The sequence below is a fragment of the Mustelus asterias genome, chromosome 22, assembly GCF_964213995.1.
Source record: "Mustelus asterias chromosome 22, sMusAst1.hap1.1, whole genome shotgun sequence".
NCBI classification, from domain to species: Eukaryota; Metazoa; Chordata; class Chondrichthyes; order Carcharhiniformes; family Triakidae; genus Mustelus; species Mustelus asterias.
The window spans coordinates 64,162,567-64,189,259 of NC_135822.1; the positions used below are offsets into that span (position 1 = coordinate 64,162,567).

At 42.9% G+C, this 26,693-nt stretch overlaps 1 protein-coding gene across 1 annotated transcript in view; it reads left to right on the top strand.

Moving 5' to 3' along the window:
- LOC144510129 (inactive carboxypeptidase-like protein X2) overlaps positions 1 to 26,693 on the top strand; it is a 66,554-nt gene that overhangs the window by 22,710 nt on the left and 17,151 nt on the right. Inside the window, exons 8-13 of the mRNA XM_078239480.1 lie at positions 4,224 to 4,298; positions 12,740 to 12,849; positions 18,997 to 19,145; positions 21,160 to 21,244; positions 23,219 to 23,363; positions 24,145 to 24,227. Of these exons, the coding sequence (XP_078095606.1) occupies positions 4,224 to 4,298; positions 12,740 to 12,849; positions 18,997 to 19,145; positions 21,160 to 21,244; positions 23,219 to 23,363; positions 24,145 to 24,227 (647 nt within the window). The remainder of the gene's footprint in view (positions 1 to 4,223; positions 4,299 to 12,739; positions 12,850 to 18,996; positions 19,146 to 21,159; positions 21,245 to 23,218; positions 23,364 to 24,144; positions 24,228 to 26,693) is intronic.

Below are 26,693 nucleotides of genomic sequence, written 5' to 3' on the forward strand. Positions count from 1 at the left end.
GTTCAGAGTGCAAAAATAAGCAAGAGTATTGTACATACAAATGAGTGGTCAATGCTACAGAAGGAATAGACTGGAAAAGAGGACAGAGCTATGCAGAATCACTGAGTTGATATTTAAAAGAAAAGGATGATGATTACTTGTAGCATATATCAAGTTATCTCAAAGTATCTTCAAAGAGCCAATAATAGCTTCGAAACACAGAAGCAGAGTAGGCCATTCAGCCCTTTGAGCCTGCTGTGCCATTCATTTTGATCATGGCTGATCATCAAAATCAATATCCTGATCCTGCCTTCCTCCCCATATCCCTTGATCCCTTTAGCCCCAACAGCTGTATCTCATTTCTTCTTGAAATCACACAATGTTTTGGCCTCAACTACTTTCTGTGGTAGTGAATTCCACAGATTCACCACTCTCTGGGTGAAGAAATTTCTCCTCACCTCAGTCCTAAAAGGTTTGACCCTTATCCTCAAACTATTACCCCTAGGTCTGGACTCCCCCACCATCCGGAACATTCTTTGTGAATCTACCCTGTCGAATCCTGTTTGAATTTTGATAAGGTTCGATGAGATCCTCTCCCTCTTAGGTGGGCAACCACATGATGGTAGCTTGTTAAAATTGTACAGTGACAGATCTTTTCAAAGGCTTGAGAGGTGATGACAAAGCATCACTTACAAGTTCCATAGCTGATAAGCAAGACGACAAGACTGGCAATAGATGGTTAAGAGGAAAGTTTTACCAGAAATGGACGAGGATAACTTCAAGTTCACAAGAAAGTCTATAACTTTAAAACCAACCTTATTCAAGCATAAAGGAATCATATAAGAACATAGAAAAACATCGAAAAACAGAAACTAGGTGGAATAGGCTATTTAGCTCTTCAAGCCTGCACCACTATTCCATATGATCATGGGGTTGATCATGCACTTTCAGTATCCCACTCCAGCTTTCTCTCCATACCTTTAACCCACAAGGGCCATGTCCTGCTCCCTCTTGAACATATCTAACGAACTGGCCTCAACAGTTCTCTGTAGTAGAAAATTCCATAGGTTCATAACTTTCTGAGTGAAAAAGTTCTTCCTTATCTCAGTCCTGAATAGCTTACCCCTTATTCTTAGACTGTGACACTAGTTCTGCACTTTCCCAACATCGGGAAAATTCTTCCCACATCTAGCCTGTCCAGTCCCATTAGGATTTTATATGTTTTTATATGAGATTCCTTCTCATTCTTCTGAATTCCAGTGAGTACAAGTCCATTCGGTCCAGTCTCTCTTCATATGTCAGTCTTGCCATTCCAGGAATCAGTCTGGTGAACATTCGCTGGACTCCCTCAATAGCAAGCATGTCCTTCCTCAAACTAGGAGACCAAAACTGCACACAACATTTAAGGTATAACCTCACCAAAGCCCTGTATAACTGCAGCAAGACATCCTTACTCCTATACGCAAATCCTCTTGCTATGAAGGCCGGCATGCCATTAGCTCTCCTCACTGCCTGCTGTATCTGCATGCCAACCTTCAGCGACTGTTCCACCATGACACCCAGGTCACGTTGCACGTCCCCTTTTCCTAAACTACCACCATTCAGATAATAATCTTCCTTCTTGTTTTTGCCACCAAAGTGGATACCTCACATTTATCCACATTATATTGCATTTGCCAAATATTTGCCCACTCAGCCAGCCTGTCCAAGTCACCTACAGCCTCTTAGCATCCTCCTCACAGCATACACTGCCACCCAGCTTCGTGTCATCTGCAAATTTGGAGATATTGCATTCAATTCCTTTGTCCAAATCATGAATGTATATTGTGAATAGCTGGGGTCCCAACACTAAACCCTGCGGTACCCCACTAGTCACTGCCTGCCACTCTGAAAAGGACCCGTTTATTCCCATTCTCTGCTTCCTGTCTGCCAACCAATTCTCTATTCATGTCAATACATTACCCCCAATACCATTAGCTTTAATTTTGCTCACTCATCTCTTGTGTGGGACCTTGTCAAAAGCCTTTTGAAACTCCAGATACACAACATCCACTGGTTCTCCCTTGTCCACTCTGCTGATCAGATACTCAAAGAATTCCAGAAGATTCGTCAAGCACGATTTCTCTTCAGTGAATCCTTGCTGACTTGGACCGATCCTATCATCGCTTTCCAAATGTTCAGTTATTAAATCCTTAATAATTGACTCCAGCATTTTCCCCACCACCAATGTCAGGCTAACCAGTCTATAATTAACCATTTTCTCTCTTTGTCCTTTTTTAAAAGTGGGGTTACATTCACTACCCTCCAATCCATGGAACCATTCCAGAGTTTATAGAATGCTGGAAAATGATCACCAATGCGTCCACTATTTCTAGGGGCACTTCCTTGAGCACGCTGGGATGCAGAGCATCAGGCCCTGGGGACTTATTGAGTTTTAATCCCAGCAATTTCCCCAATACAATTTCCTGACTAATAAGGATTTCCATCAGTTCCTCCTTCATGCTAGACCCTAGTATTTCTGGAAGGTTATTTGTGTCCTCCTGAGTGAAGACCGATCCAAAGTATTTGTTCAGCTGGTCTGCCATGTCTTTGTTGCCCATTATGTATTCACCTGATTCTAACTGTCAGGGACCTCCATTTGTCTTCACTCGTCTTTTTCTCTTTACATATCTATAGAAGCTTTTACAGTCAGTTTTTATGTTTTCTGCAAGCCTACTCTCATATTGTATTTTCCCCTTCCAAATTAAATCCTTTGTCCTCTTCTGCTGGATTTTAACTGCTTCCAATCCTCAGGTTTGCTGCTTTTTCAGGCCAATTTATATGCCTCCTCTTTGGCTTTAACAGTATCTCTGACTTCCCTTGTCAGCCATGGATGAGCCACCTTCCCCGTGTTACCCTTATGCCAGACAGGGATATACAGTTGTTGAAGTTCATCTATGTCTTCTTTAAATATCTACCATGGCCTATCCACTGTCAACCCCTTAAGTATCCTTTGCCAGCTTATCCGAGGCAATGCACGTCTCATACCATCAAAGTTCGCTTCCCTCAAGTTCAGGACCCTGGTGTCAGATTTAACTGTGTCACTGTCCATCTTAATGATGAATTCTACCATATTATGGTCACTCTTCCTCAAAGGATCTCACACCACAAGGTTGCGAAGTAATCCTCTCTCATTACATAATACCCAGTCTAGGATGACCTGCTCTCTCGGTGGTTCCTCGACATATTGGTCAAGAAAACCATCACTTATACAATTCTCCACCATCACATTGCTACCAGTTCGATGAGCCCAATCAATATGCAGATTGAAGTCACCCATGATAACAGCTGTACACTTACTGCATGCATCTCTAATTTCCTACTTGATGCCATCCTCAACCTCACTGCTACTGTTTGATGGTCTGTACACCCACTAGCGTTTTTTGTCCTTTAGTGTTCCGCAGCTCCACCCATATAGATTCGACATCGTCCATTAGTTGAGGACAAAGTGACGATGAATAAATTTCCAACGAGCAAACAAATAAGAGTGAATGAGTAGATGGTGTAAAACAGGGAAAGGTCCACAGGGACAAAATGTTAGCCAAACAGGAAATATGTCATGAACTAGAAGCCTTATTGCTATCCAGAAAGTCGAGGATCTGAGACAAATGGCACACATAAAAACTGAGTGTAACATCGGAGCAGTAGAGAATGGTTCTTTGCCCGGATGAACTGTAAAGTGAGAAAGGAAAAGTCAGTCAAAAATGTCAGCCTGACTTCAAGGGAACTGACAACTAACCATAAGGATTGAAGGGAGTAACAAGGAGAATTCATGTTTCAAGTATTAAGGACAGGAGGGGAATCAATTTAACAGCCCTGATTTCTCCTCTCACACCTGTCTATAAACAGAAAGGTGTTTTGATTGTTGATTTTCCCCTTTATAACTGGTGATGTATTTCCCCAAACTTTCCGTTTTGGAATGATCCGATCCTCTATTAATAACCCCACAACAAACTTGAGATAAGGTAGAATAAGAGGGTTTGTTTATTTTGCACATGCAACAAATGCAGAAAAGGGATGTGCAATGACCCCCCCCCCGCTATATGTATACAATAAAAGAGGGAGAAGCGAAAGAACTTGGTACAGGGCAAAGACCACAAACCAAATAAGAATGATTGTTTCAAGTGAGTTTGGAGTCTGGAATGAAAAGTCCAATGGTGCATAAGAAGAATGGCTGCAGTGACAATTTGTTCTATATTTTGCAGTGGAGCCCAAGAAACCAGAAAAGGAGATTCCTGAAGAGATAGACCCAGATGAACATTTGCCACTACTTGGAAAAAGTGAGTGAAATTCTTTTAATATTTCTTCCCATTAATTTGTCAGTTCAGATTGTCGTCTGTTCAGTTCAGGCTGGCACAGGCTGGTTACACTCACTATTGGTCCTCCTCAGAATATATGTTCAAGTTTTTTCAACAGTGTCAACAGGGTTGAGTGGAGTGAAATCAGGAAGCACTTTTTTTCCCTGTCGAGGCGACTAATGATCTACAATCCTTTTATCCAGAAGGCTGTGGATCCAGGGATAAACATTTTCAAAACTTGGACTTTTTGCAACTCAGCCAAGCATCCATGATGGATTCCACTGTAATAAACAGCCCTTGGGACATGTTGACAATGGACTCTATTGAAACTGCAGGAACAGATAATCATAGTTTTTCTGAGTTATACTAGATGACTTGTCAATCAAAGTAACCCAACAGCATGTGTTTTTTTAAACTTAAACTGACAGATGCAGTCTAGTTTTTATTTTATTTTAAAGGGCTGGGGTTTTAAATAACTTCAGGTATGACATGTAAATAGACCTTATTCGCCCTTTACTGAGCATTTACATCTGCTTCACGATTCCTCTTACAGGACGAATTCCTGGGAACTTCAAAAATATTTAAACTTGGCACTATTTTCAAATGCCCTGCTGTGCTTAGGTTTCCTGCCACATGATTCACAGCCCGTGTCTGTCTCCCAGCAAAAATGGTATCTTCCAAAAATGGTTCTGGGACTTCCATATCCAAGACCTACCGACCATTTTTAAAAGTCTTGGAAGTTGTCCTAACTCTGTAAAAATCTGGCCTACGGTCTCATTCTCTTATGAGAAGTTAGAAATTCTATTGGATTCTACACCCACAGCGAATAAAACAGTGCACAGAAATTGCTGTATTCAGTTGGTTGCTGTTTTAACATCTCCAGAGGGAAAAACGACCAGGGAGTCAAAGTGACTCCAAGTTAAGTCAAAAGTCCTAAATCTGTAAACCCTCTGTTCAAGAACTGCTAAAGATGTGGTGAGTAAAATTGCAGCCCAAATTTGTACCTTTCTTACATAACATGACATGTATTCCTTCAGGCATTGTATGTTTATGATGACCGCCATTAATTCTGACCTGCTTTTGTTCGTAAACATCATTATGGAATTAACCTCATCCAAAATCAATGTTTAGTGAGATTTTAGAAAGTATTATGTTATTCTTGGCATTATTGCCCACCTCTAAATTGAACTGCCACATTGCCAACTCAAAGCCAAAGTCAGACCAGATGTAATAAAGTACCTACAAGATGTGTATGGATGTAATAGCAGAGATTTTAACTCTCGCATTGTTCCAGACTGGCTGTAGCAGTATTCTCCCAGACTCCCCTTCAGTGGACCTGGCAGCTCCTGGATGCTGACTCAGTGCAAGGTGCTGGTGGTACCAACAATATAAAGATACAATTCCAACCAGACATGTGTCAAAAAATTAACTACTTTTGAGAAAGTGAAAACCCATTATGCATGAGATCACTGCAGTCTGCATTGGATTAACCATTTCAAAGCTTTAAATTTAATTTGGCTGAATATTACCCCTTTCTTGCATTCATATAAATTATATTTGTTTTCTTTTATATAAATAGGCACATAACATGACACAGTGGTAGCATCCCTATCTCTGGGCCAGCGGCTTTGGGTTCAAGTCCCATTTGGGAACTTGAAGGTGCATTCATAACATGGTCAGATAGGTTGATCACTCACCTGTAAATCACTCCAATATGTCTCATGCTGAATGGGAGAGTTTTCCTAGTCAGCAATACTGCATAAAGTTATGGCAAACTACTGCAGTATCTTTCCAAACCTAATCATGAACCAATCCAATGTCAGACTATAATTGCCAACACCCTCTTAGGCCTGAATAAGGAGGAGGCACATAACAATGACAAATAATACAATGCTGCCCACTTGAAAACATCACCACATTTCGCAATAAGATGTAGTAGAAAAGGCCTCAGCATAGCATGAAATATATTGACAAAATCTATTCCTTTACAACATCTGTGCAGGGGGAGGTGGCTAGATGGGTGGAGAACTGGCTTGGTCACAGAAGACAGAGGGTGGTAGTGGAAGGGTCTTTTTCTGGCTGGATGCCTGTGACTAGTGGTGTTCCGCAGGGCTCTGTATTGGGACCTCTGCTGTTCGTGATTTATATAAACGATCTGGAAGAAGGTGTAACTGGGGCGATCAGTAAGTTTGCGGAAGACACGAAAATGGCTGGACTTGCAGATAGTGAGGAACATTGTCAGAGGCTACAGAAGGATATAGATAGGCTGGAAATTTGGGCAAAGAAATGGCAGATGGAGTTCAATCCAGATAAATGCGAAGTGATGCATTTTGGTAGAACTAACGTCAGGGGGAGCTATACGATAAATGGCAGAACCATAAAGGGTGTAGATACGCAGAGGGACCTGGGTGTACAAGTCCACAGATCCTTGAAGGTGACATCACAGGTGGAGAAGGTAGTGAATAAGGCATATGGCATGCTTGCCTTTATAGGACGGGGCATAGAGTATAAAAGTTGAGGTCAGATGTTGCAGTTGTATAGAACGTTGGTTCGGCCGCATTTGGAATACTGCGCCCAGTTGTGGTCGCCACACTACCGGAAGGACGTGGAGGCTTTAGAGAGAGTGCAGAGGAGGTTTACCAGGATGTTGCCTGGTATGGAAGGGCTTAGTTATGAGGAGAGATTGGGTAAACTGGGGTTGTTCTCACTGGAAAGACGGAGGATGAGGGGTGACCTAATAGAGGTGTATAAAATTATGAAAGGCATAGATAGGGTGAACGGTGGGAAGCTTTTTCCCAGATCGGTGGTGACGTTCATGAGGGGTCATAGGTTCAAGGTGAGGGGGGGGAGGTTTAACACGGATATCAGAAGGACGTATTTTACACAGAGGGTGGTGGGGGCCTGTAATGCGCTGCCGGGCAAGGTGGTGGAGGCGGACACACTGGGAACGTTTAAGACTTATCTAGATAGCCAGATGAACGGAGTGGGAATGGAGGAATACAAAAGAACGGTCTAGTTTGGACCAGGGAGCAGCACGGGCTTGGAGGGCCGAAGGGCCTGTTCCTGTGCTGTATTGTTCTTTGTTCTTTGTATAACTACCTAAAGAATGTAATCAAAATTTGTGACAAAAATGACAAATTATTAACATATATGGAAAAAATAAATGCATACACATCAGTACCAGGTTTAGAGAGTCATAAAGCTTTACAGCATGGAAACAGACCCTTCGGCCCAACTTGTCCATGCGGCCCTTTTTTTTAAACCCCGAAGCTAGTCCCAATTGCCCGCATTTGGCCCATATCCCTCTATACCCATCTTACCCATGTAACTGTCTGAATGCTTTTTAAAAGACAAAATTGTACCCGCCTCGACTTCTACCTCTGGCAGCTTGTTCCAGACACTCACCACCCTCTGTGTGAAAAAATTGCCCCTCTGGACACTTTTGTATCTCTCCCCTCTCACTTTAAACCTATGCCCTCTTGTTTTAGACTCCCCTACCTTTGGGAAAAGGTATGATGATAATAGTTCAATAAATATATATTTTGTGTTTGAGGGGAATATTTGAAATTCAGCTCTATGCTACAAATAGTCAGGATGTATGGATGGAATACAGCTCAGATGCTGGAAGAGCAGGTTATTACTCATTGTAGCCATGTAGTGTTCAGTTAGGAGAGAGCGAATGGACTTTGTTTACAAAAAGAAAAGGTCCCCTGGTGTTTTTGGTAAAAGGAATGGAAGATGAGGGGGTTAGCTTATGAGGAGAGATTGAGTAGATTGGGCCTGTACTCGTTGGAGTTTAGAAGGCTGAGGGGAGATCTTATAGAGACATATAAGATAATGAAGGGGCTAGACAGGGTAGAGGCAGAGAGATTCTTTCCACTTAAAAGGAAACAAGAACTAGAGGACACAGCCTCAAAATAAGGGAGAGTCAGTTTAGAACAGAGTTGAGGAGGAACAACTTCTCTCAGAGGGTAGTGAATCTCTGGAATTCTCTGCCCATTGAAGCAGTGGAGGCTACCTCGTTAAGTCACAGGTAGATAGATTTCTGACCAATAAGGGAATTAAGGGTTATGGGGAGCGGGCGGGTAAGTGGAACTAAACCACTATCAGATCAGCCATGATCTTATTGAATGGCGGGGCAGGCTCCTATTTCTTATGTTCTTAAGATGGGTTTAAGTATGCAGGGTCATGTGAAAATGTGGTTAATGGGAGGAGCTCGGCTTGTAGCAGAGAGAAACAGCTTTGAGTTCTGGCTGGGGTTTGCTTCAAGACTGCAAGCTGTTCTCTTCACAAAATCTCTGAAAGCTTTAAGACTGTTGACACCCATTACAGCAAGTATATTTATGCTTGCTAACTGAATTTAAATGTTTTTTGAGTCTGTAAGAAGAAAGTTGTTTATTTGGACTGAAATAGAGATAAGTTCAAATTTGGAGTTCTTTCTTTTCATTTTTAAATATTGTTAATAAAGAACAAAGAAAATTATAGCACAGGAACAGGCCCTTCGGCCCTTAAAGCCTGCACCGACCACGCTGCCTAACTGAACTAAAACCCCCTACTCTTCCGGGGACCGTATCCCTTCATTCCCATCCTATTCATGTATTTGTCAAGACGCCCCTTAAATGTCATTATCGTATCTGCTTCCACTATCTCCCCCGGCAGCGAGTTCCAGGCACCCATCACCCTCTTTGTAAAAAACTTGCCTCGTACATCTCCTTTAAACCTTGCCCTCACACCTTAAGCCTATGCCCCCGAGTAATTGACTCTTCTACCCTGGGAAAAAGCTTCTGACTATCCACTCTGTCCATGCCCTTCATCATCTTGTAGACTTCTAGCAGGTTGCCCCTCAACCTCCGCCGTTCCAGTGAGAACAAACCAAGTTTCTCCAACCTCTCGTCATAGCTAATGCCCTCCATACCAGGCAACATCCTGGTAAATCTTTTCTGTATCCTCTCCAAAGCTTCCACATCCTTCTGGTAGTGTGGCGACCAGAATTGAACACTATATTCCAAGTGCGGCCTAACTAAGGTTCTATAAAGCTGCAAAAGAGTTAAGCTGCTTCATTTGTGAGAGTTATAGTTAAACTGTGTTATTAAATAGTGTGTTTTACTATAAAAGATCTGGGATTTGTAAGTGGAATTACTCCAGGAGTGAAACATCCTATCCTTACATTTATGCTGAAATAAGCATGAGACACAGTCCAAAGCTATCCGCAGATCTTTTTCCTTCAGGTGCCATCTTTTGTAAAGTCGGCGAATGGTTCTCCAGCTTTTATGATCTTTGATAACAGCCAACAAATCTTGTTCAAATTTTGTTCTCAAATCTTATACCTGGTCTGCTTCTTAAGCTGTCAGTGGATTTCCTGGTTTACCTCCTTATTGCTCTGCTGTCCTCAATTTCACAAATTCCTGTCAGATGTTCTAGTCTCTCCCCATTGCACTAGAATAACAATCCAGCCTCTTCTTACCAATTATTGTCCCTGAACAGCAGTTTAGTTCCATACAGTTATTGCTCCTGAATAGCAAATCAATTCTGTAGCTCTCATTGTTGTACCAAATGTCAATCAATAACACTGTATTGTTACAGATCACAAATAGCATTTTACCTGTATTGCTAGTTGTTACCCCCTAAATAACAATAGAGTAATAGAGTAATATAGAATATAGTAATAACAATAGGGCACACTATTGCTCCAGTTATTGCTGATGAATAGCAGTTCTGTCCAGAGCAGTTCCTGCATCCCATTATTGTGCCATTTAGCAGCATTGTTATTGTTATTTTTGCAGAATATTACTCCCTTCCCATCACCACAGTTGTTTCCAGTTTCCTGTTTTTGACAGCAGAATTTTACTGGATAGTTCTTCTGCTGGTTAGTTGGCCAAGCACAAAGGTTGTGTTTGTAATGGTTTCAAGACCAATAACTTGGCTCTCTGGAGGACACACTGTAATAATTAGTTACATGAAAAATTTTAAAGGTTTTTTTTAGTGTTGTTTGATCTGTGTAATATGTTAGATTCCAATTTTAGAACTAACATGAGTGAACAATTTGTTATCAAAGTGCCCACTTACAAATTTTGTGCTGTTCTTGTGACTTAGATTAAGCTATTTTTAAAAATAAACTGTTCCTCGTGTTCTTTACCCAATTTTGATTTCAAGTTTTTCTTCTCAAGCTATTCACGTGCATGTTGTACACAGGCATATCCTTTGTAGGCATTAGGCTGCCATGATGGAGCCAAGCTGAGTGGGAACTAGATTGTCCAGACCGAGCAGGTATATGGAGGTACTAAATGGTCCTGACAGAGCATGAATATGTAGATTGGTAACAAAACATGTGTATGCAGATGCTAATGTACCCTTGCATAGTTTTGATGTGCATCTTCCATATGACCTATCAATGTGTAAGCACTGAATTATATACCCATTGCCAAGATGCAAGAGCTTTTCACTCCATGTCATCTCTTGAATTTCATTAAAGTGGTTTATGGAATATTACTTGGGCTACCAGATATTTATCTTACGATCTAAAGAAAGATTTAATTTTGAAATATTTAATATCCTTTCTAATATCTAGAATAATCAAAACTGGACTAATTTTGTGAAACCACAACATTTGCAATCTTACAAAAGAGCCATTTCTGTGTTCAGACATCACCAAACATAATGGCCGGGATTCTCCCAAAAAAAAACAAAGTGCCCAACGTGTGAGAAAACTCCCGCCCATTTTTTGGGCGCACTTACCAGAGCAAATCTCCGACACTCTGTGCATTGCAGAGTGCCTCAGTGTGATTCACTCTGGAAAGCAGGGGGCAGGGCCATTTCCGGCCTGAGAGACGGCAGCATAGTGCTGAGCGAGTCAGTACGCATGTGCCGATCTGTCAGAGCGGAGATTGGCATATGCACAGTAGCACCCCGCCTCCCCCCATTGCCGGCCAGTCCACAACCCCCTGATTGCTGGCCTTGCAGACGCCACTACCCCCGATCACTGGCCTACCTCACCTCCCTGGGCCAGCCCCAATGTCATCATTTCCACCCCCCCCCACCCCACTCACCCACCTCCTCAACACGATGGCCAGCCCCAATCACCCTCCTCGCTTCCTCTCCCAGTGATTCCACTGGCAGAGTGGCAGTGGGTTCCCCCCCACAACAATCACTCCCTTCCACAGGCGTCTGGTGGGCAGTGCCAGGCTGGCATGGCCCAAGGGGCACTCCCCTTACCCCCGACCTCCGAGAGGGACCTCAATGGCCTCTGTTCCCTCCAGCGGGGTCAGGGCGCTTGTTCTCCATTAGTGGGGAGCAATTATAAACACCACTGGAGGAAACCACTTCTGGCGGGTGGGGGGGGGACGCTAGCGGGGCCACAGAATACTTTCTCGGGCCCGCTAATCATATTGAAATCCTAATTTCAATATGATAATCAGCTCTGTGCCAATTAGCCCCCCGCTGGTGTCTCCCAGTCCGCTGCCTTGCTCAAACTGACAGTACGCGGAGAGGTGGCAGATGGAGTTTAATCCGGATAAATGCGAAGTGATGCATTTTGGAAGAAATAATGTAGGGAGGAGTTATACAATAAATGGCAGAGTTATCAGGAGTATAGAAACACAGAGGGACCTAGGTGTGCAAGTCCACAAATCCTTGAAGGTGGCAACACAGGTGGAGAAGGTGGTGAAGAAGGCATATGGTATGCTTGCCTTTATAGGACGGGGTATAGAGTATAAAAGCTGGAGTCTGATGATGCAGCTGTATAGAACGCTGGTTAGGCCACATTTGGAGTACTGCATCCAGTTCTGGTCGCCGCACTACCAGAAGGACGTGGAGGCATTGGAGAGAGTGCAGAGAAGGTTTACCAGGATGTTGCCTGGTATGGAGGGTCTTAGCTATGAGGAGAGATTGGGTAGACTGGGGTTGTTCTCCTTGGAAAGACGGAGAATGAGGGGAGATCTAATAGAGGTATACAAGATTATGAAGGGTATAGATAGGGTGAACAGTGGGAAGCTTTTTCCCAGGTCGGAGGTGACGATCACGAGGGGTCACGGGCTCAAGCTGAGAGGGGCGAAGTATAACTCAGACATCAGAGGGACGTTTTTTTACACAGAGGGTGGTGGGGGCCTGGAATGCGCTGCCAAGTAGGGTGGTGGAGGCAGGCACGCTGACATCGTTTAAGACTTACCTGGATAGTCACATGAGCAGCCTGGGAATGGAGGGATACAAACGATTGGTCTAGTTGGACCAAGGAGCGGCACAGGCTTGGAGGGCCGAAGGGCCTGTTTCCTGTGCTGTACTGTTCTTTGTTCTTTACAGTACAGTGGGCCAGGAGAATCCTGGCCAATTATATCACCAGAAATCTCCTGCATGAATAGTATATATCTGTATTAAAATCCAATTCTCCCATTTTTAGCTCATCAATTAACTCAATCTCTCATTTTCAGAATGCCCTCCCCTGGGTCTTGAGTCTCATGAAGTTGTTGATGAACAAATAACAGCATCATCCTTTCTACGACATGGACTTGGCCCTCATCGTATTCGACTTAACATGCAGGTGAGGGGACTCGGATTCCTTGCGCACATCCACTTCAACACACAATCATCATTCCTTTCTATTGTTGTATTTCTAATTTTTCTTCCAAAGACTAACAGCACAGCAAAACATACAAGAAACAAGATATCATTGTAACTATAGCAAAGCATCATGCATCCCAAGGCTTGAGAGTTGCTAATCTTCAAAGGTTCAACCTTTCAGACAAATCCACCTATGAGCCCAGCAAACCCAATAAAATTGACATTATGCAAACCAATGGAGCAACAGGCAGAAGTACAGAATGAGGATAATGTTCACCAAGGCCACCAGTCCAACCTTCCTTCATCTCCCAGCATTCAAATAACATCCTCAATGCTGCTCTGAAGACTTTTACACTACAGCGGGACAGAGAGCATTCACAGGGGCCTTAAAAACAAAGATAAACAACTTCTGAAAGTGGAAAATATCATAGCTGTACAGTCAGTGCAAGCTTATCAAGCATGGGGACTGCAAGGGCTATGTACCAGCTCCCACCTGGAAGACTTGATGTAGAAGAACAAAGCTCCTGAACCTGAGATCCTAGCAATTTCACACATGCTGATGTTATTTTACAATTGGAGATGAAATTATATATTGGTAGGAATGCAAAACAGGCAGCATTATCGATAATCATCAGTGATACATATGCCCCACCCAATATTTGGTCCAACTGACTTCAGGGTGGAATATATAACAAAAAGAGGAAGTGCTGCAAAATCTCAGCAGGTCTGGCAGCATCTGTAAGGAGAGAAAAGAGCTGACATTTCAGGTCCAGATGACCCTTTGTCAAAGCTAAAAGGCATAGAAAGTGGGAGATGAAAGATGAGTCATAGCCACAAAAACAAGGGGAAAGGTTAAGAGGTGCGAATGCAGTCCATAGAGAGAATAGAAGGTATGAATGGTCAAACGGCAGAGAAGTTGAAATCAGAGGGTAAACTGTGACAGATGAAGATGTGGGGGGGAGGGGGGAGATGGGTGGGAGAGAGGTAAAATTGAGAAAAAGGGGGAAAAGGGAAGCAAAGAGGGAGAAAGGATAAAAAAGGGGGGAAAGAGTAGGGGAAGAAAAATAAAGACAATAAAGAAATAAAAGGTAGAGAACAGTTAAAATATAAATAAAATGAAAACAAAGGGTTAAGGTGGAGTAGAGCTAATCATCTGAAGTTATTGAATTCGATGTTGAGACCCGAAGGTTGTAATGTGCCTAGCTGGAAGATGAGATGCTGTTCCTCCAGTTTGTGTTGAGCTTCACTGGAACATTGCAGGGGGCCAAGGACAGACATGTGTGCATGGGAGCAGGATCGTGTGTTACAATGGCAAACAATGGGAAGGTCAGGGTCCTGATTGCGCACAGACTGAAGGTGTTCGGCAAAGCGATCACCCAATCTACATTTGGTCTCAACCGATATAGAGGACACCACATCAGGAGCAGCAACCATATTAGAAGCACCACTTTGGAAAGTGGCATCATCGGAACAAATGCGACGGAGGCGAAGGAGCTGAGAGAAAGGGATGGAGTCCTTACAGGAGCTGTAGTCCAGACAGCTGAAGGAGTCAGTGGGCTTGTAATGGATATCGGTAGATAGTTTATTGCCGGAAATGGAGAAAGAAAGGCCAAGGAAGGAAGGAAGTCTGAGATGGTCCAGGTGAAGGTGATGGAGGGGTGGAAACTGGAAGCGAAGTTGATGAATTTTTCCAGGTCGGGACAAGAGCAAGAAGAAGCACCAAAATAGTCATCGGTGTACCGGTAAAGGAGTTGTGGGAGGGGACCTGGGTAGACCTGGAACAAAGAATGTTCCACATACTCCATAAAAAGACAAGCGTAGCTGGGAACCATGTGGGTACGCATTGCTACACCTTTGATTTAAATGAATGTTAAAATGGCAAGCAATTGGAAGGTCTCTGGAATATATGATGGGTCAAGTAACAGGCACTCAGTGCAATACTGCCCATTTTGTTGTACTGTCAAATAAATTTGTGCCTTATTTTGTGCAATAAAAACAGGAAAACTGCCCTGGATTTCTATAGAGCTTTTTGTGAACTCATGGCATGCCAAAGCACTTTAGAGGAAATGAAGTACTTTTGAAGTCGTCACTGTTACAATGTAGGAAATACTCAGCCAATGTGTGCATTGCAGGCTTCCACAAACAGCAATGTAATGAGGCAATTATCTGTTTTAATGATGTTGATTGAAGGATAAACATTGGCCAGAGCATCAGGGATAAACCCCCACCCACCACATTCTTCTTTGAAATTGTGCCAGGGATCTTTTACATTTGCAGAGAAAGGGATCTCACAGTTTAAAGTTCATTTGAAAGACAGTACTTCTGGCTGTGCAGCACTGTTAGAAGCAACCTGAATTTTTATGCTCAAATCTTGTGAGTGGGATTTGGACTCTCAATATTCTGACTGCTCACCCTTCGGCCACATTTGCCACAAATTTATTCCTTTCAATGTCATTCTTTAATGTTCAATAATATGATTTTGTGTTTCACTTATAATCTCAATTTATTCTCGGTTTGGAAAATTAGCTGTAGTGCAGTCCAGAAATCATAAATCCCAGATAGAAAGTAGTTTACATACAAGGACTGGAATTTTATTTTTGCCTTCTGAGCAGTGATGATGTCATCATTATTACATCTCCCACCAATTGCTGATATATCTTCTAGATATAGGGCGGCATTTTGGCACAGTGGTTAGCACTGCTGCCTCACAGCGCCAGAGACCCAGGTTTGATTCCTAGCTTGGGTCACTGTCTGTGTGGAATTTGCACGTTCTCCTCCTGACTGCGTGGATTTCTTTCTGATGCTCCAGTTTCCTTCCAAAGTCCAAAAGATGTGCTGGTTAGGTGCATTGGCCATGCTAAATTCTCCTTTAGTATACCCGAACAGGCAGGGATTTTCACAGTAACTTTATTGCAGTGTTAATGTAAGCTAACCTGCGACACTAATAAATAAACTTAAACTTAGAAAAGCATTTTAACTTTCTGGCACAGTTTTCATCCAAAGCATTCTTTCCAGCAGTCAAGCTGATATCAACAGTGTACAGTAAATTATCTCTGAAAAACTTTAGGAACACTGCTAAACTGATTTGAGAGTAGAATTGATGGACAGGCTGAAAACCAGGGGACGACCTGGTGAGAAGCTGAGCTCATGGCTTATTTTGATTTGTGCAGCATGAAACAATCCAACATGGCTTTATGAGCTTGCAACTAAATATAAAGTTTTTTACAGCAGCAGACTGAATGGGCCGAATTTTGACTTGTAGTCTTAACTGCATTTGGGAACAGATACGGATTAAAAGCCTGGAAATTTACAGCACATCAGGTAGACTACTCCAACACCCATTACCTTTCCTATTTAGCTGCAGTGCATTAGGCTACCTGCGAACAATTTTGGGAGAGGTGGGTTATCAATTGCTCAATTACAGTGATAGTAACAGAGGCTGGAGTAACTGTGGGTCCATGGGCTTCCTGGCATTTGCTAATAAAAGCAAAGCACAAACACAGGAGTAATTTAGGGGGCTGAAGATATGGGCAGAGAAATATGCTGAAAAGTACTGATATTTCAGCTAGTTATTGCCTGACTACACAGTACTTGTACTGAGTGGTTACTTTAAAAGCTTCAGAAGTTACTTTCACAACTTTGAAGGCTTGTACATCTTATCTGCACTTTGGAGCTCTGATCTGTCAGATCTGCGTGGGTACTGCTAATGTTGTTTACGTTGAACCTCAGACGAGGACCAAGGTGACCAGCAGTGCAACATCACCACGAGGAGCACCAACAGAGGGACCCGTGGCAGCAGGAATAGGAACAGCTATAGGCTATTCATGGACTTGCTGCCACAAAAGTGAATCATAGAATCCTACAGTGCAGAAGGAGGCCACTCGGCCCATCAGGTCTGCACTGACAACAATCCCACCCAGGCCCTCTCCCCATAACCCCATGCATTTACCCTAGCTAGTCCCCCTGACACTAAGGGCCAATTTAGCATGGCCAATCCACCTAAGCCGCACATCTTTGAACTGTGGGAGGAAACCGGAGCACCCGGAGGAAAGCCACACAAACACGGGGAGAACGTGCAAACTCCACAGAGACAGTCACCCAAGCCGGGAATCAAACCTGGGTCCCTGGTGCTGTGAGGCAGCAGTGCTAACCACTGTGCCACCGTACCTGAACAGAGATATAGCTCTCAGGAAGCCAAACACACAATACAAGGTGTGCAGATGAACCTCCTTGATGTTTGGAACACCAGTGTCTTGGAAGACTCAGTTCTCAGGTCAGCCAGTGGCAGACATTTGCAGCATGCTGGAGCCAGGTCTGTTGCCAAGTAAACCTGGCAGCCACACTTTACAGTAATACTTGAAGTTGCAGTTGAGGAAACAGGCTGCTGCCTCTCCCTCTCACTCTTTTGGAAAAAGATGGTTGCCCGATGATTGCACTGGCAGCGCAACGGGCTGGGAGACGTCAGCTGAGGCCGTTTAGCGAGCTCCCCGCTGGGCACAACAGCCGCTGCGCGTCTCCAGGGACGGGATTTCTGGAGTTGATTTAAATTAACATCCAGATTTGAATTCCATTAGTAGGCCTGGGACTGGTCTCCAGGCCCGCTCGCGTCTCCCTCCCCGCCAGGAATGGTTCACTGCAGCAGGGTTTATAACAGCTCCCCACTAATGGGGAACTGGCAGCTGACCCCGCTGGAGTGAACAGAGGCCATGGAGGCCCCTGGACATGGTCAGCCTGGGCATTGCCAGCCTGGTCTCCTGGCACTGCCCAAGGGACAAAGTACAATGCCCAAGGGGCACCTTGGCATTGCCCATTGGGCACTAGGCAGTACCAAGGGATGGGGCCGGAGGGGGGCCCATTAGGGGGGTGATTGGTGGGGTGGGGGGAGGCGTCCTGCTGCCACTCTGTATTGGGATTGGTGGCAGAGAGAAGGGAGGATGGGTGTGGGGGGAGATCGGGGTGGGGGGGAGGGGGCATCAGGGCTTGCCTGGGAAGGTCCAGGAGGCCAGCAATTGGGGGGGGGTGGGTCGGAGGGGCGGTAATGCGGGATTGGCCAGCAATCGAGCTGGCCAGCAATCAGGAAGCCGGCAGTGCGGGGCCAGTAGGCATGCGCTGATCTTGGCGCTGACAGTTCGGTGCTTACGCAGTGGTCCGCTCAGTGCTCTGCTGCCAGCCTGTCGGGCGGGAATAGGCCCCACCCCCTGATTTTCAATGTGAATCCCGCGAGGGCACTCTGCAGTGCTCAGAGTGTGCTCTGTGTGTGTGTGTGTGTGTGTGTGTGTGTGTGTGTGTGTGTATATGTGTGTGTGTGTGTGTTTGACGTTCCATTTTTATTATTTTTTCTCAGGTTTAGTGGTTAATAAATTTGCTCTTTCTTTGACACACAAAAGCTTATTTTTGATTGGTTCCTCATTGCTCACAGCTTAAATAGTTAACTCCATTCTGATTTGGAAAAGGCATATCCTCATGCAAAAGCAACGCAAACCTTGAGGCCTGGATCACTTGCAAACCCTCTCTCATGGCTGGAAAGACTTGCCTTAAAATACTTCACCCATTGTGTATTTCCAATAAGTCATGGGTGTTTCTGTCTGTGACAGTCATTGTTTCAGTATTTTGCATTTTTAATGTTTCTTCCTTGGACAGTTGCAATTTTCGCTGGGTGTCTTGATTATAGAACAGGTTTCTCTCGTTCCACTACCTTGAGGGTGATTTGTTTGTTTCTCACCTTCACCTTAAAATGCGGCCTTTCATTTTTAAGTGTTCTCTGTCTAAGTTCAAACTGCAAAATTTCCAGTCAGTTGAAAGTTGAAAAATCATATTTTCAAAAGAAAAGGGCCATAAACTTGTGATAATAGGACAAAATTTTAAAAGCACATATGGGTTCATTACAGCCAGAGACTCTAAAATTAAAAGAGTTGAGGTTGAATAGAGAAGAGCCAGTTCATCCATTCTCATTTGGTTGTAACACAATCTACATATCATTACAAACACTTGCAATGTGTTTTTTTATGTGTCTTGTTCGTCAACTCTCGCATTTTCTGTTCCCTTTCCTTATCAATTTCTTTGTTCTCCTTTGATGAAATGTAAAATCCTCACTATCCTCAATGAAATTGCTTCTGACATTTCCTAGGCAGGTGCTGAGGATGAGGACGAAGAGGATTATTATGATGGGGCCTGGTGCGCCCATACAGAGGACCAGTCACAGTGGATTGAAGTGGATGCCAGAAAACTGATTGAATTCAGTGGAGTAATCACCCAGGGGCGGGATTCATTGCTACAGTATGTTGAAAAATCACCCCTCCTGTTTTCTAATGGCTAGGTTTATTGCCTCATTGTCTGTCCTTCAGCTCTAATTGTTGCATTTTTGCACTGGTGGCACGAAATGATTCTGGGTCTGAGATGTGCAAAGAAATTACAAAAGTATTGGCAAGAAAATTGCCAGTGGAGAGTCATGCTGAAAACCTTAATTGTAACAGATTGTTAATCTGAAAATTCAAGGTAGTTTCCATACCTTTAGAACGTACTGGTGTGAAGGAAATAAGCAATAATTATAAAGTATTTGGCACTATCTTTTACGAAAAGAGTTGACCAATTCCCAAGAAAAGGAAAAACGTAATGCAAAATAATGAGAGTGTTTAGTTTTGAGCTGAAACAAAAACAGAAAATGCTGGAAAATCTCAGCAGGTCTGACAGCATCTGTGGGGAGAGAATAGAGCCAACGTTTTGAGTCTAGAGGAACCTTCATCAGTTTTGAGCTGAGTTTGGAGGCATGTATCGTGAGGACAATAGAAAGGATAAAGGAAAAGAACAGGACTTTTATAATCCATCACCTTAAAAGTTTTGATCTAACCCTTCGTTGTCAGTATGGTTTTAGGCATAGCCATTCTACAGGTGACTTTCTTATTTGTACTACTTTGCTCCAATAGTTTGGCAGTAGTCAGGTTTGAACATTTTACATTTCAAACAGATTACCATTATATGGGCTTTCACTTGAGCTCCATTTATAGCTGTCCAGTTTCCATCAAATCACATGCTCAAGACTGTTGATTGTTTACCCTCTATTCGTTCCTTCAGGACTCTGTCCTTATTACTTCCCTGTTCACATCAAATCACTCATTCATCATCCAATCATATCCAACCCTGTGTTTATTTCATTTTTAATTAGTTTCTGTTGTGGGAAATTCTTTTAGGTGGCCTGATTAATTTATATCTTTTCGTTAAACATTTCATTTCACAAAGGCAAAAGAAAGTTTATTCGGTTCAATGAAATTCTTCAATTAAACTAGTTTTTAATTAAAACATTGAAATGTTAGAATCAAAAGCATTACAAATTAACAATACTCAGACAAACATACAATTAGGACAAGACAAATCTCATTCTGGCCAAAGTGGGAGATCAATAGTTCCACCTGCACAGCTAATGTGCTTGCAGGCTTTCACAAAAGATCTCTGATTTCATGCCAAGAAAGTAGAATAGTTATATTTTTTTTCATCAGATTAATCTGCCCAGCACATAATTAGCAGCAATTTTATTCATTCACTGATCTGTCAATCCACTGATTACATGTCTTTCAATCAATAATTCTCTGAAACCTTCAAATATTCGTCATTCGTTATTTGTCAGTCTGTTTTACGGATGTTCGCTCCCAAAAAATGGCTTCTTATGATTCAGCATTTTCTCTAAACAATTTAAACCAGTTCTATTGAAATAATTGGACTTATTTTCCCCAGCTTAGATATGCATTGGTAATTTACTTTGTTGCATTATTTGTGCCTGACTTGTGCTGATATCTTTCATGAATACATCTTTCATTTTAATGGCATGTTAAAAACATTTCTTCGAGACATTAAGATGTTACTTTCATATTTTGTATTATTCTCAAACCACATATTAAAACATTAGCTGCTAATTATCCTCATGTTGGGTATTTAGAATGAATCAGAATTCTCAACTACAGTCTCCAAAACTACTTCTTTCATCAGGGCATCAAAGTTCCGATTTCTTTATTTTTCTTTTCTGACAGTGTTCAGACTTCCAAAGCTTGGCATTAACTAATCACCCAATGAACTTGTCTTCCTTTGAACCTAGATTATTCCTTGACCTTTTTGACCTTGCTATTCACTCTGATTTACTAAGTTAAGAAACACATGCTTCACCTTTTGTTGTCAGTTGTGTGTTCTTCAAAAATACCTAACTGTCAAATCATACCAGAGCTAAATTCATGCCATCATTCATTGGAAAGAATTTGAAATCCAGTCTTTGGAACTAACAACCAAATCTTTGTATTGACAGCAATGACTGGGTAAACTCATTCTATGTGCAGTTCAGCAACGACAGCCGTACATGGATGACATACACAGATGGATATTACGATTGGGTATGTGTCTCAAAAACATTTAAATGTAACTGAAAATGTATCTGAAATATATCATAACTGAAACTGACAAATATGACTGGGTACATAATCACATACTGATTGATGTGAATGGATACATACCACATGCAATGACCAATGTGATTAGGTCTGTTTCAAGCACGCTGAATGGGCATCACACACCAATGAAAAGCAATAACTGGATAGACACAGTGCGTGGGTATCACCTGCTGACAGATTTTATGAGCTGTGCATCAGACAAGTTGACAGCCATGACTGTCCTGAAAAATAATTTAGGTTAGGTATCATAGGGCAGGGGGGGGATTCTTCCAAAAAAATTCTAAAGTGTCGAATTCATGTGAAAACTGGAGTAAATCACGCTGGTTTTTTCAGTAGGAGTTCAGAGAAGAATCTCCGACATTCTGTGCACTGCTGAGTGCATCAGCGTGAAGCACATACAATATATTCCCACCGGAGAAGCTGGCAGCATAACACTGAGCGGGGCACTGCGCATGCGCAGATCTGTCAGCGTTGAGATCGGTGAATGCACCGTGGCCCCTGTAGGCCTCCCAATTGCTGGCCAGCTCAATTGCTGGCCAGCCCTCCACCTTGCCATGGGCCAATTGCTGGCCGCCCAAGCATGCCCGGGCCCAGCCCCAGCACCCCCCCCCCCCTCGATCACTGCCCCCCCCTCCCCCGCAGCCCCAGTCTCCTGTTCAACACTCCCTCTGTCAGGCCAAAGTGCAGAGTGGCAGCGGGATCCCCCATCTCCCCTGATTCCCCCCCACCCCCTTCAAGCCCTGCTCCCAAGGCACTGCCCCAACTCCGATGCCGAAGTGTACCCTGGACATTGGCACTTTGCCCCTTGGCACTGCCGGGGGGCAGAGCTGGCAGTGCCAAGATGCCAATGCCTAGGGGCCACCCTACCCCCCCCCCCCCCACGCCGCCCAACCCGCTAGGGGGCCCCGATTGCCACACCCCCCCCTGCTTTACTGCAGCAGGGTCAGGCCACCAGCTCCCCGAAAGTGGGGAGCTACTGTAAAGACTACTTGAATGAAATACTCCTGGAGTGGGGAGGGGGACAGAGGCCAGCGGGCTCAGTCCAGAGCCTGCTAATTACATTTAAATGCACCTTTGAATGCCTAATGCAGCTCCGCACCTATTTCTGGCGCAGAGTTGACGGCGCCAGAAATCCAGCGCTGGGAGATGCGTTTGGGGCCAGACACCCTGCGCAGATTGCGCTAACCGGCCTTGCTGAAATCTCCCAGCCCTCTGCACTAAAAAATTTGTGAAGTGGAATGGGAGAATCACTACCCGCCCCCCCCCCCCCTCATATAAATAAGGGCTATGATTAGGTGTGTGCCATTTAAGATGACAGATATAATTTAAGTATCACACAAGGTAACTGTTAAGACTGACTCGCTGACATGTGGTTTGTTCATGGATGACGTTTACATCCAGATATTTTTCCCATCAGTGTTATATACATCACAATAAACTACTATAGTTCATGTAGCTTTAAATAATACATAAAACAAGTTTATAGGACTCTCCAAAGATTCTGCTGAATGTGGAAAATGGCACATGGGGATCAAGAAAATTCCAGATTCAATCTCCAATCTGGACTGAATTAAATGATCTCAGTCAGGGCAAGAAATTGAAAACAGACAGGATCAGATTTGTCACTCCTGCACAGTAACAAATCACATTACCTCACAAATGAAAAATAACCCAGGTACCCCAGAACTAATGGGGGTTTCTGACTGGAATAATCTGTGCCTTGCCTGAATATATCTGTCAAAGCACCTGGGCACCTGTGTGTTCATGGGTTCCTACCAGATCTAAGACCGGAATGCTGACATATCCTGAGGGATCTATAGATTTGTATAAGCGATATTTCCTCACAGCATGATCAATAAAAAGACTATTGAGAATACAATGCCTCTGGCTGTTAATGATACTTTCCCATTTCTGTAGCTATTTTATGGGAACGTGGATACTGACACACCAGTTCTGAATGAATTCCCGGAAACAGTTGTGGCTCGCTACATCCGAATTAATCCACAAACTTGGAATGGAAGCCTGTGCATGCGAATGGAGGTACTCGGCTGTCCAGTGTCAGGTAATAACTTCCTCTGATGCAAACAGCAAAAATATGTCCCACCTGCAATGTCATATCTGCCCTTCAGTATTTAGATACCAGTGATGCATGTATGTGTTTTCTTTGTGTGCCATACTGCATGTGAGCATTTACTGTGTGTACTATATACTATATACAATACACAAGTTTACTCTGTACTGTAAAATACAGAATGATAAATGTGTCAATGTTTATCTCTAAATGGTCGAAGTTACCTACATATTTCAGTATCAGCACTTGTTAATAATCAAGTTGACTGGAATCCTATTATAACACTTAGACCAATTGCTTTTAAAGTAACATTTTATCCTTCAAACAATTTCAACCCAGTGACTGTACTGCCAATTTGGACATTCAAAATTATTTTATATTCATTTCCATCAAAAGCTAGAGAAGCACATGAGGGAGAAAAGTACAGATGGGCATGTGTTTAGAAGGAATGGGAGGTGACTTGAGTGGAGCATAAAACAGCATAGGCCAGATGGGCCAAATGGCTTGGTTCTATGCTTCAAACTGAATGTTGATGTCTCTCAGTGGCCTTTTGGAAAAAGCATTCCATGTGAAAACACTTCTTGTAATCTCCCCCTTGTTACTTCCAAGAGGACTTCTCATCTGTCCACTTTAGCAATTTGCCAACCAACACAATGATTCACATTTTTGCCTCAGTATCTTTTGTAACTTTGTAAACGGTGTATATTGATCAACTGATTACAACTATCATATAAAACTTGACACCATAAATTATGCAATGCCTCTCTCACAGCCTCCAATCAATATGAACCCAATGAACTGGCTCCAGAAGAAGGTCTTGACTTCAGGCATCACAACTACAAGGAGATGCGGCAGGTAAGGCCAGACCAATGTAGATCAGGTTTTGGCATGCAAAGTTATATTCCAGTTCATTGGGCACAAGAGCTCATTTGCAGCAGTGAGCTTTGGTTCGCAAGAAAAATATTTAAAACACAAATGCTAATTCACATTTTTATGCATTGTACTTATTTGTCCACTTTTTAAATTGTCTATTTTTTGTCTTTAATTTCCTCCTGTTATCTGGACTCCTTGATTTGGTATTGCCAGCAAATATTAACAATAATCCCTCAGTGTCAATGACTAAATACTTGACTGTTGCAGGTAAATGGTATTGGAGAGTATGTAGGCTTTATTATACAAAAATATAATTGCTCGTTGCATGCACATGTCAAGCAATACCAATGATTATAAGAATGCTATGTTAATTAACTTTTTTTTTAAAATGTCATGATTGTAGTGCGATTGATATAGATAAACATGTATTTGTTTTTGTTTGAGGGGAATGTTTAAAAAATTCAGCTTGATTCTACAGGTAGTATGTCTGGAATGAATGTAGCTCAGATGCCGGGAGAGAAGGACAATCATTCATTTTAGCTATGTAGTGTTTACTTAGGATAGAGCTGATGGATTTTTGTTTATAGATGGAGATTCTCCTGGGGTATTTTGATTGGGTAGATTGAAAATGTCGTGAGTTATCCATTAGGTGCTGGTGTGATGATGGGAGGAGCTAGGTCTGCAGCAGAGAGGAAGGAACTTTTGCAGTTGCAGGTCAGCTGAAGTCAGAGGCATGTACAGGCTGTTCCTCAGGAGTCACTGTCTCCCCACAAAATCACTCTCTGAAAGCTTCCAGACTGTTATCACAATTTATAGCAAGTATGTTTGAGTTTGCTAACTGTATTTACTTGAAAGTCGTTTTGATCTATGTATGAATGGGGCTTATTTGGAACTGGAAAAGTCATAAGCGAGGAAGTAAAGTTGCTTCTTTTCATTTTTAAATATTGTTCAACTGTTAATAGTTAAGTTGTTTCATTTGTTCGAGTTATACTTAAACTCTGTTATGAAATAAAGTTTGTTTTCAGACTAAAGATCCCTAATTTGTCAGTGGAACAGAAACATAGAAACTAGAAGCAGGCATAGGCCATTAGGCCCTTCGAGGAGCCTGCTCTGCCCATTCATTTTGGTCATGGCTGATCAGAGTTCAATATCTTGATCCCCCCCCTTCTCCCGATATCCATTGATCCCTTTAGGCCCAAGAGCTTCTTGAAATCAGATAATGTTTTGGCCTCAACTACTTTCTGTGGTAGTGAATTCCACACATTCACCACCTTCTGGGTGAAAAGTTTGTCCTCACCTCAGTTCTAAAAGGTTTACCCCTTATCCTCAAACTATGACCCCTAGTTCTGGATTCCCAATCTATCCTGTCTAACCCTGTTAGAATTTTATGAGAGATCCCCTTTCACTCTTCTAAACGCCAGTGACTATAATCCTCGCTGACTTAGTCTCTCATATGACAGATTGCTATCCCAGGAATCAGCCTGGTAAACCCTTGCTGTACTCCCTCTATAGCAAGGGCATCCTTCCTCAGATCAGGACACCAAAACTGCACACAATACTCCAGGTGTGACCTCACCAATGCCCTATACAATTGCAGCAAAACATCCCTATTCCTATTCTCAAACCTCTCGCTATGAAGGCCAACATACCATTTGCCTTTTTTACTACCTGCTGTACCTGCGTGCTTATTTTCAGCAACTGATGCACGAGGGCACCAAGGTCTCACTGAGAATACACCTCTCTCAATTTACACTCATTCAAGGAATAATCTGTTTTCCTATTATCCCTACCAAAGTGGAAAACCTCAAATATATCCACATTATACTGCATCTGCCATGCATATGCCCACACACTCAGCGTCCAAATCACACTGAAGCATCTCTGCATCCTCCTCTCAGCTCACCCTCCCATCCAACTTTACATCATCTGCAAATTTGGAGATAATATATTCAGTTCCCTCTTTGAATTCATGAATATATAATATGACCAGTTGGGGTCCTAGCACAAATCCCTGCGGAACCTCACTCGCCACTGACTGCCAGTCAGAAAAAAAACAATTTATGCCAACTCTTTGCTTCCTATCCATCTCAACACGTTACCTGCAATCCCATGTGCTTTATTTTCAAATAGTCGGAGAAACTTTCCTCACATTTATGTCAAAAGGGAAAAATTGTTGGGGTTCCGTGAGGGTTCCTAAGGTGACGTGGGATTCTGGTCCTAACAAGAGCACGATAAATGTTTGCATAATGTTGAAAATTAAGGTTGCAAGTACAAGGTAGATTGTGATGGTCAAGTAGCCCTAAGGTACAAGGTGAGCTACTGGGACCAAGGAAATTTATACACGTAATGTAGCAGCATCCTGATAAAATGTTATATGATTATCTTCCGACTATTCCTCCATAGTTTTCCACAGTCAAGTGACACTTGACAGAGTGTTATCTTCTCAAA